Genomic DNA, 11,745 nt, shown 5'->3' on the forward strand with positions numbered 1-11,745 from the left:
TGTGGTATTGCGGTTTTTGGTTACAGTTTTATGCTTTTTAGATGGCTCGTGTCGTTAGCAATAATTATAATTACGTCTTTGACGTTTTTTTTTCTAACCACATTTTTTGTTTGCTGCAGTGGTATTTATTTGACTTTTAAGTTTTTGCAGTTGTTTAGTTGGTCCCCTGTATAACTCAGTTTTAAATCACATTAATTGTTTAACGTGGCTATTAAAACGGTTATGCAATAAATTAATTAACCTTTGTTTTTATGAAAGATTTTTTCTATGCCAAAACATTCTTCGAATATACCACTGATTTTTAGCTGTTATCTAGATATAACACTTTTTGCCTAACTAATCCCATAACATTTTTCAAAAAACTTAATTTTGACAACAATACAATATGAGTCATATTAAATGATAAAAAATTCAAAAATCTTTAAAAATTGTACGTAAATGTCGTGAAAAATTTGTGGACACACAAACACTTCAATCGTTCAACTCCTTAACATTTTTCTCTTATTTGCTTCCTTTCAAGTGAATAATGTATACACAGGATTTGTTACGGTCAGTTTACTGTAAACTTGAATAAACGGAAGTTAGTTTTTGCTTGCTTTAAACGACATTGTAGCACCTTGGTTGCAGTTCTTCTTATAGAGTAGGTCATCTAATAATGAGTACAAGGCGAAGAAGAAAGATATTCTTTATAGAGAAAAAACGTTTAGTTTTATAGAAAATTTTACTTTTTATTTGATTACCATCAATTTTGAAAATATGTCAAACATGTAGCATGCATTTTGTGTGAATGGTAAGCTGAATTTCCCTAACCATGTAGATTCCATTAGTATTTTGTAGCAAATAAGTAAGTATAAATTCACCACACACAGAAGCTAGTTAGAATTATGCTAGATTTTATCCCAATAGATACTTATCTATAAGAAACTCGACGTGCTTGCAAGATAACTTTCACCGAAAATTCTGATCTAAAATTCAAAGAGCATACAGACCTACCCTTCTAAAAGTAAAGTTGTTAATAAATGATGATTAACTCAAATTACAGTATATTAGCTTGAAATAAGATTACAATGTTTCGTTTCTCTTACAATTCGAACGATATGACATTGATTGTCTAATGAGTTTGAACGCAATTTTAATCAGAGCTGTGTGATTTGAGTATACAATCCTTGCTACGCTCCAATTCTTGCACGTAGTCCTTCTAACACAAGATGGTATCTTCGTAGTTCTGTACTGAAAACACAAACGAGCTTCATTAAAAGTACTAGTTAAATATGTGCGATCTAGATCGGAGAGAGGCAAACGATATCAAACTAGTATAATGCAAGAAACAACTTGACCTAGAGATATTCTACGTCCGTAAATCCGAAAGTGTTCATTTTCTTGGTAAGACTGTCCTTCAATCAAATTGAATCTGTTCCCTTTTAAAAAAATTATGGTTTCTTAAGTTTCCCTGTAACTCTTTTTATAACCCTTCTTCTGTATTATTTAACACAATATTAAGAAAACTAGACTAAGACCCAAAAGTAAAGAAGTTACAATTACCTATTAGAAATAACTAATTTGATACTTTTCCTACCAATTCCTTTCAAATATGTTTCCTTAGATAAAATTAGCTGTTATAAATGTTGCCAACTTTCCAATTGGTTTTGTAACAACTTACGCCACATAGCACAAAAAAAATCCTAAAATACTGTCTCCATAAAATACTTATTCAGTTGTATATTATTTTAATTTCATTAGGTGCTCTTGAAAGTACCAGTCTACAGTCTACTTACATAATAAGGATCAGTTATAGTATAAATCAACATAAATCGGTAATAAACACAATTTACAGCTTTTATTGTATTGTTGTACCTACTACTGTTAAACTAAAATGCTAAAAACATTGTCAATGCATTAAGAACTGCGTGTTATCAACCAGCAAATTTGCATACTGTTTTCTCCACATCATCCAAATAAGTCACATTAATTGCGGTAGCTATGAATTCATTATTGATGACTTTCCAATGAAAGTGTAAGTAGTTAGAATCGATCAAATTGTCCATAATTCTTCTTGCATGCGACATGCTTGAGCTGGCTAGTTAAGTAAACATCAATTTCTTGCTTCTCTATTAAATAATAATTATTTCGTTTCTTCTTGATTGGTGAGTTATTTATCAATATTATTTCATTGGATATTTTTAAACTGAACGACTGAGAGGACGAAAAGTTACTTAACAAGTGTTGAAACCACAAATAAATTAATTGCTTCTTAGAAAAGTTACAGCAAGAAGGATGATAAATTTATTTTAGCACAAACGGGATTCTGTTGATAGGTGTCTACTGGTGCAACCAATCACTGATCTAATATTTACATAGAAAAGCTTTATGATATTCAAATTAATGCAAAATGATGCAAGTTATAATAGTTTATGTATACATGCTTAAGAGCTTGGGGAATCCGGTATAGACAGAGGAGGAAAAAGAATAATGTGTCAGAAAAACAGAAGAAAGGAAAATGAGGAGAGATTAAGAACGGATTGTTATACACAGGAATCACACAGAGTTGACAAAAAGTCAGGAAAAAAACAAGAGATGTAAAGAAGTTAACTGAAAACCCCTTGAAACTAAGTGTGGAAGATTATGTGTAACGAGATAGTGAGGAGTACATCAGAAAAAAGAAAAACAATGATATGGGACTTACTTTAACTTGGTAAAGTCAAGTCGTGGCAGGTAAAGTTACCTTCATTAACTCATTAATTATTTAGTTAAAAATCACAATTTGTCAAGTAATTGTTGACTTATTTAACACATGAATAATAACAATGTGAAACCTTGTTTCCATTCCCAAGCGCAGCAACACTATCCATTAATTTCTTTTGGAGTATGTCTATGGGAAACTTGCTAAATTACCCTAAGGTTAATTAAATCAACAGGTTAAGCAGCCAAATAAATAAAATGTGCAAGTTTACCACCTATTCTTTTAAAGATTGATTATTTCACAGAAAATCCATTATCCAATGCCCTCTCACATCTCTTATCTAATCTAGTAACCGCATGTTGCCACGCATTCAGGCTTAAGGATTTCCCTTTAACAATTAGAACGGTTCATACCCTTCTGAACTAAAGTAACAGGCGCATGCACCCTATTTTTAGCTTATATCAATGCAACGTTGCCAATTATATTAGTTAACTAAATTAATGTTATTTTGCCTAAAAATGTTAAGGTAGATAAGATATTAATTTTGGTAATTAATATGTTTTAAAATGATTAAATGTTAAAATAGTTAAAGAAGTCTGAAATATGGAGTGATGTGGATGAGTGTAGATTGAAACTCAGCCCAAAAAAATTGTAAAAAAATATACAGGGTTTTCAATTATTAAAACCAAAGTCACCCAGTAACTGTAGCTACCCAAATAAATAATACGTTATTAGGCCATAAAACTTTTGTATTTAAAAGTTTTAGCCAAACATATGGATCACCCTGTCCATATTTCATTACGATATCCAATTTTTATATTTAATGTATGCAAAATCAAAACTACTTTTTCCAAAGCTCTTTCCTGTAAATATGTATAGGTATAACACAAATACAAAAACTGCAAATGTGTAAGTACATATACATGTTTTTGTATATAAAAATACATACATTAAATAAAATAATAATACATTCAATGTTTATAAAAGAAACTACCCAATTTTTGCCAGCCCAGGAATCAGTTTTTTTTTGGACTTAAAACGTAATAACTCAATTATCGCGTAGACGAAGTTTCAAATCAGTATTTTAGAAGAAATACTTTTTTTTTCAAATTGAACAGGAAATTTAAAAAAGTGCCATTCTTCAAAAATGTCTAGTGACGTAGAAAATAAGGAGGAAAAATGAAAACCAATCCTCTGTATTTTTTCACCATCGCATCAAGATTACATTGTAATTTTATATCATCAGTTAAAAAATGACTTTTAAGCAGGTTTTTTACCAAAAGTTTTCATTCAAAGAAATTGGAAATATTTATTTTATCAAATTTTATGCCTCAAATAAATTCATGAACTTCTTGGAGCATAAAGTGATTTGATTTTACACTTTTATGTCAATGAAAACACTTTGACCAACCAAACCAAGTGAAATTAGTGTTTAGGTGGTAATAATGACAGGAATTTTTTAATAAATTATAATATATGCGTCTTTCCATCTAAAGTCATTCGTCTCTTCCATTTTCCAACTTCTTTTTAAATAGAGAAAAAATGGTCGGTGTTGAAAGAAAGAAATTTTGACAGCAGAATACCTGCTACATCACAAACAAAATCTATGTCCATAACGTAACCTAACCACAGACTAACTAACATTTATTCGTTAGTCTGTGGTAGTACACACAAAAATCAACTTACTTAAACTATTACAAACCAACTGAAGATATAAAATTGACCAATATGTGGCTAGTCCTTCTTTTTTAAATAAATCTTTAATCTAACCTTTCTGTTCGTTCAATTTTAGGAAGAGTAATTCCTAAGGAGCTTGGAGATGGAGATCCATTTCTGAAAATTGTTGAATTAGCAACATTGTTCTGCTGGTTGATTCTGAGTGGTTCTTCAATTTCTAATTGATTATCATAATAACCCATATCGGCTTTGAACAAAAGATTATTGATTAAGTATTGTACGACAGTTTGTGTTTGTTTTGAGTATGATCTGAGCTTCGCAGCGAGGTATGTCCCATATAGTTCACATACGTCGGGACTATGGTTACTTATGGGTACTGACTGGGATTCATAATCAAAAAGTGTTTCCTGCTTGTGAGATGACTTGAATCTTTTCGGTTGTCTTTGATCGTAATCATTACTAGGTGCAAGGTCGCTAGGAACTATTCTACGTGGAGATTTATCGTAATATCGTAGTTCTTCAGCATCATTATTCGGATTACTTCCTAGAGAAGCATCTCCTTCTAGTGTTGTGAGTCCATCTTCACCAATCTCATATTCAATTTCATCATCTTTATTAGGTCTAACATCAAACTGAAAATCAATACACATCTATAGGGTATTTTTATAAAATAAACTAAAATAGGGAATTTTAAAGAGAAAATTAAAATTTACCTCTGTACTATTGTCAGCTCCTAAAATACCGTCTGGAAAATTCTTTGAAAATTTTCTTTTGTGTAAGAATTTTAGTGCTGAATATGCAAACCACCTGCTTTTGTATGTTCTTTCTTGACGATCTGAAAAAAACATGCTTACAAATGTTGAAATATGTATATCTAGTATACCGTATGTCTAGAAGACACTTTAATTACCGTAACCATAGTATTTTATTTTACTACAAAATAATTTTTATTATTTTGTAGTAAATTGTATGAGTGAAATGTATACATTGTATTTTATTAAATAAACTGGGATTACTCGTATGAGTGAAAAATTATGAAAAAGAATTATAGCGTAAAAAAAAGAGCGCAGAAAATTTTTGAGCTGATTTTTGGCCCAGAAATTTTAAAGAGTGGTCACAAAAGCTAGACCTATTTTAAACAACAAATGGATTTTATCAACGTGAGCAAAGAAATGCAGAAGAATGTCCTGAAATGATTGAGTTGACTATTGGCCTGGAAATTTTGAAAGAAGACTGACTAATTGGTTTCAAAAGCCAATCATCAACCAATCAAGAAAATAAGTCTGTCAGCGTCAAAAAAAAAGACCAGAAGAATGTGTTTAAATGATTGAGCTGGTTAAATGTCCAGACATTTTTAAAGAAGACTAACTGAATCCAAAAACTAAACATATTTTAAACAAGAATTAAACTCATCTATCAACGTCAGAAAAGAAGAGCAGAAGAATGTGCCTGGAAATAATTCAGCTGGCTAATTGCCCAGAAATTTTGAAAGAAAACTGTCTGTATATTGTACTTTTAGGAATTAACATAAAGTACTAAATATGTAGAGTACTTTATAATAAGTACATATTTTAATCCTAGTCAAAACAATTAGAAATATAAAAAATAAAGGTCAGCCATAATTTCCTCCAAAATTTGTTTCCAAAAATGAATTTCATAAATAAATTTTATTCAAATTTCTGGAGCCATTTTTTTTTAGTTTAGTGTATTTCCAAACTTTACTAGCCAGAGTGTTGCTTACCTGGTTTTGTTACTGTTTGTGGTGTTGAGGAAGGCATTTTTTCCTTCGCCTTCTCTCTTCGATAAGACGAAAGTAACGAACTCATCTTGGCCTTAACTATATCAATGGTACTCTCAACCTCATCAGCAAGTTCTTTCCATGCTTCTTGCCTTCTATTTTTGTTTCTGTAATTGTCGTCTGTGGATTGCCATAATTCTGGTCGACGTTCATAGGCTGCTACTAGTCGTAAGCATCTATCGTTTCCCCATTCCATTTTCTGTAAATACTCTGTACTAAAATAGTATTACTTTATACAATTTTAAGAACTAATTCAGCTTCGTCTTATTTAAAAACACAAACAAAGGAACAGATGCTAGTGTTGCCAAGCAAACATTACGGTTTAACCTGCATCGAAATACGCCGATCGCCCAATGTCACGTTCGCAAACGTTGTTGTGTGCTTGTCTTTGCGCAACTGCGCATGCGATTTAGGTCTCTTACCGGTCATACGGGTGATACAGGCAGACAAACACGACCGCTTCGAAATAAAAAGGTTTAGGTTGCTATTTTATTTGGACTGTACTATCTTTAGTACATTTACGCAGGGAAACCTGTTGAGTTTGATAAATACGTAAAAAAATAAGTTTATGTCAAAGCATTTGTTTTGGAGTGATTCATGTTTTTTATAAGAATAAGAAGGAATATTCGTTGATTTCGTATACCTTGAATTCTTCATAGGATTGATATGATTCATTATTATTATGGTCATCAGCCTTTAATTTCAAAATTTTGTTCCTAACAGTGCTGGAAAATTTTGAAAATTTTTTTTGTCCCTTACCCGCTACACTTCTCCACTCAATTAAAAACAGCAGGGACACTTATCACTTTGTTTATATTGTGGAAATTGAGTTTTTTGAGGACTAGATGAATTTTTACGGTTTTAAGCATTTGAGTTAAGACTTGAGGTTACTTGCCTAAATTATTTTTGTTTGCTGCTTGTTAATAAGTTTTTCAAGCAAATTTTAACAGCAATTTTGGAAAAAGCCCAGAAATTACAGTCTTTTACTTTCCAAAAGTCCTTACTCGAACTCAATAGTGATTGAACGTTATGATTTTACTCCTACCCAATACTCAGTGGTAGGTAAACTCGATAACTTGGAACTATTGAGTTCAGTGACATCCAGATCATCATCATAAACTGATCCAAATCCTAAATAGATTGAACATAGACCAAAAAGACATCCGCTGCATTCAAAGCCTATACTGGAACCAAATGGCTGATGTCAGAGTTGGTTGCGATCTCACAGAAGCAAGACCAATTTGTGTTCAGCAAGACAAGGGTGTGTTCTCGCCACACTTCTCTTCAATTTATATTCTGAGGTTATCTTTCAGGAAGCCGTAGAAAAACGCAACGTGGCCTTTAAGGTGAATGGTGTATGGGTCAACAATGTTCGTTATGCGGATGACACAGTTCTAATTGCAGATAACCTGGAGGATTTGCGGGATTTGCTGTCGAGGAATGCAGTAAGAACATGGCTCTCAATATCAACACCAAGAAGACTAACTCATGATACCTAATTACTTGAAAGCCACAAGAATTTGAAAACTCAAACATATGAGAGTCACTGGAAATCAGATGCCGGATTGAAAATGCGCGCAGTGCGTTCATGAAATTCAAAAAAGTGCTCACCAATACGGATTTCGATTTTGGCTTGAAAATTAGATTTGTCAAATGCTATGTCTGGACAGTGTTGCTTTATGGCATGGAGGGATGGACACTGAATGTGAGCACTATGAACAAGCTGGAAGCATTCGAGATGTGTGGGTCTAAAGGCGTGTACTGAGGATTCCATAGACTGCAAGAAAAACCAATGATGGGGTCTTGAGAATAATCAATAAAGACCACAAACTGTTACAGACACCATTAAACGTCGAAAAACAGCATACCTCCACGTAATACGCAACGAGCGGTACCACTTCCTGCAGTTGATAATTGAGGTAAAGATTGAGAAAAAGAGAGGAATCGGCAGGAAAAAGATGTCATGGCTCCGCAACGTTAGACTGTGGACAGAACTGAGGACAAAACACGCAGCAGAAGAATAAGAAAATACCTAACAAGAATAACATGTTCTTCAAAAAAGCAAAGAATATTTTGTTATATTAACTTTTTTATATTTCAAATCAGGTTTTTCGTTATCGAATTGTTATTACCTCGGTTATTACGCTTACAATATTCAGATCAAATAATCAACAGGAATCACAAAGTACTCAATTAACACTGAATGTTAACCTCCTATGAATATTATGGTTACTTCCTGTACGAGCAAGCTAAATAAAGATAAATCAAGGATTTTTCCTTTTTACCAGATTGGAGAGGTGGAAGGGTATAGAAAACACCCCTAAAAGCGGCAACGCCGCCCCCATCTTCTCATCGACCCAAAATCCTAGAGATTTAACCAGTAGCATTTAGCAGCATCACCATCATATCTACACACTTGGGTAATCATCAAGGCAGTTTTCCTATCTCACATCGATTGTTGCGATCGTGTAATCTCGTCAAATTTATATGTGTGCTCGGTAGTCGCGAAAACCTATTAACCGTTCCTGTTTCAAGCCCAATTTGTGACATTAAAACCAATCATCATAACTAAAAGTCTGGGTATGTTTATTTTGTTTTGCGGGCGGCAAGTCGCGAATTTTCTGCGGTAAGAAAAACTAAACAACCGCGATTTTACTACCGGAAGTGCGCGGAAAGTGCAAAATTTTTGTGTTCAATTTGTTTAAAGGATTGCTTTTACCGAAACAGGTAATGCGCATTCATTGATTGGTCTTTCTGTCTATTGACATTGATTCCAGAACCTACCTAAATTTATTTTAATTTTTTTTTAAGTATTTCAATTTCTAAAATAAACAGTATTGTGCAAATAGGCAGGACAGCTTGTTTTTTTCGCAAAAATGCACAAATTTTATGTGTGTAATTATAATAATACGTAATCATTATTAATCCAATATATTTACATCCGACCTATAAACAAATTTAAAACTCGCCTAATCCAATTTTAGTATTGTGTAAATATACTCTTAGAGATCGGATGTTTATAAAATGATAACGTTTGCATATTAATGTATCAGAACCTAGAAGCAACAGGTTAAAAATAGTTTAAAATGCTCCAACCAATAATAAATTTAATAGGCTTGCACTTGATGTTAATAAAATTTGACTAATTATTTTAAACTAATTAATTTATGACGCTTGTCCTTGATATGTTTAAAATAAAATATATTTTATAGATATGATTAAACAGAGCATCCCAAAGTTATATTAATAAATTATTTTGTGTGTGTTTTAATCTAGTTATTTTAGGAGAGATCTTTCTGTTTTTTTGTGAAAAATGTTAAGCAATTTGCAACCTTTTTAATTTTTTTTTGTTATTTGTTTATTCTGCATGTTATTATTATTTTCCATCTAGTTACTATCAGCTGACTGTCATTGTCATTATAATATACAATTGCTCTTGGAGCTGTTAAATTGAAATATTATGGTAAATTATTGTTTTTCAAAATTTTCAACCACTCACAAATTCGTCCATATTTCTCAAATCATTTGAATTGTTTTCTATATTTTATATTATATTATTTTTTTAACCATATATTTCAAATAAACGAAATGTTTTATGTAATATTAATACATAAGTTAACTCTCAAAAAGCAAATCAAAAACATTTAATAAATTAGCTTATGATTGATTCATATTAGTAATTTATTTAAGATTATTTGATAGAATACATTAATTCTTAAAAATACTGTATCAAATTATGCTTATAACTGACAAGGAGGGGAGGATAAGAAAAAAACTGATTTATTTAACTTCTCCTGCATTAATTGGTGCACTAACCTAACATAACTTGACCAAAGCTGTGTTGTGTACTATTTTGTAATGCTATCCAGAACGTATATAGGTATATTGCTGCCCAAGAAACAAGGGGCAAAGAAATGCGGAGAATATAGAACCATAAGCTTAACTAGCCATTTACTAAAGCTTTTCCTTAAGGTTATCCATCGCAGAATATACAAGAACAAGAGAAGCACTGTTCAGTATACAAGTATTATTCCAACGGTATAGGGACATGAATTGCGACATTTATACCCGCTTTGTGGACTACCAAAGGGCGTTTAACAAAGTCCAACACCAGAAGATGATACAAGTGCTGAAAGGCACCGGAATGGATGATAAAGAGCTCAGAATTATACAAAACCTGTGCTGGAACCAGACAGCCACCATAAAAATCAACTCTGGAGATGAAACAACAGAGGCAGTTAACATTCTGCGGGGCATACAAGGGTGTATCATCTCCCCTCTGATATTCAATCTGTATTCAGAAGAGATATTTATAGAAGCTCTGGAAAACGATGATAATGGAATTCTTGTAAACGGTGAACTGCTGAATAATATCCGATATGCAGATGATACCGTCATATTTGCAGCTAGTATAGAAAGTCTACAACAGCTGAACAAAGTAAATGAAGTAAGTGAAAGATATGGGCTAAAAATGAACATTAACAAAACGAAATTAATGGTCATAAGTAAAGAAAATTGCCAACTATTTATTAAAAATATACCAATAGACCGGGTATCAAAACTTGTCTACCTGAGAACCTTAATAAAGTGGGACCACTCACAAGAGATCAGATGTAGAATAGAAAAAGCAAGAGATGCCTTTATCAAAATGTCTAAGCTCTTCAAAAGCCATAACCTCAAATTTGACATCAAAGTAAAACTCCTGCGCTGCTATGTGTTCTCCATATTGTACTATGGCATGGAATCCTGGACATTGACCGAAGCTACACAATAGAAGCTCGAAGCCTTCGAGATGTGGCTATACAGAAGGATCCTTAGAATATCATGGGTAGATAGAGTGACCAATGAAACAATACTGGAAAGAATGGGGAAGGAAAAAGAGGTGATGAAAACGGTTAAGAGAAGGAAACTGGAATATCTCGGACATATAATGAGAAATGACAACAAATACAAACTCTTAAAATCCATCCTCCAAGGAAAAGTGTTTGTAATGAGAGGGCCCGGAAGAAGAAGGATATCATGGCTCAAGAATCTAAGGACATGGTATTCAAAAACAACCACAGAACTGTTTAAAGCAGCAGTCTACAAGGTCATAATATCCAGGATGGTTGCCAATATTCGAAACGAATAGGCACTAGAAGAAGAATCCAGAACGTAACAAATACAATAACAAACTAGACAGACAACTTCCCAAAACTTATTATCAAAATTAAAAATGTACAATATGGAACAAAAATATATTCTTTAAGTTGAGGGCAGTTGTTTTTATAACTTGTCATTTTCATACATATTCACGTTAACTTCTCAAAAGGAAGAATCAATCCTCGGATAAAGCAGAATAGGAAAAAGAGATTCAGGATCGTTAGGCACTTATACTGCCTCATAAAATAAAATAAATTACAAAAACGAAGTGTTAATAATTTTGGATTGTCTTTCCAAATAAAAGGTCGAATGGTATTTTTCAGATATTTTCGAAAGCAATCGAAACTTTTCAAAAGTTAGAAACCACATTTTGCCAAATTTAATCGACTCTGTAGCTCGTATAGTTCTACAACTAATTTCCAATGATTTCAATATTTTGACTTAGGTG

At 32.4% G+C, this 11,745-nt stretch overlaps 1 protein-coding gene across 2 annotated transcripts; it reads right to left on the reverse strand.

Moving 5' to 3' along the window:
- Window positions 1-1,031: 1,031 nt before the first annotated feature.
- On the reverse strand, window positions 1,032-6,534 carry LOC145725231 (uncharacterized). 2 transcript variants are annotated; one of them, XR_014177208.1, is made up of 4 exons: window positions 6,099-6,534; window positions 5,071-5,192; window positions 4,351-4,989; window positions 1,032-4,313 (listed from the first exon to the last, which is right to left on the reverse strand). XR_014177208.1 is itself a non-coding variant. In XM_081973899.1 (3 exons), exons 1-3 carry the CDS (start codon window positions 6,349-6,351, stop codon window positions 4,441-4,443), a joined length of 924 nt encoding a protein of 307 aa, XP_081830025.1. In that variant the 5' UTR covers window positions 6,352-6,534; the 3' UTR covers window positions 1,032-4,440. The 2 variants fall into 2 exon arrangements, 1 of the variants encoding a protein (XP_081830025.1); XM_081973899.1 differs by having other exon boundaries at window positions 1,032-4,989.
- Window positions 6,535-11,745: the final 5,211 nt, after the last annotated feature.

The sequence above is a fragment of the Ips typographus genome, linkage group LG2, assembly GCF_016097725.1.
Source record: "Ips typographus isolate SLU linkage group LG2, UJ_Ityp_2.0, whole genome shotgun sequence".
Classification (NCBI taxonomy): domain Eukaryota; kingdom Metazoa; phylum Arthropoda; class Insecta; order Coleoptera; family Curculionidae; genus Ips; species Ips typographus.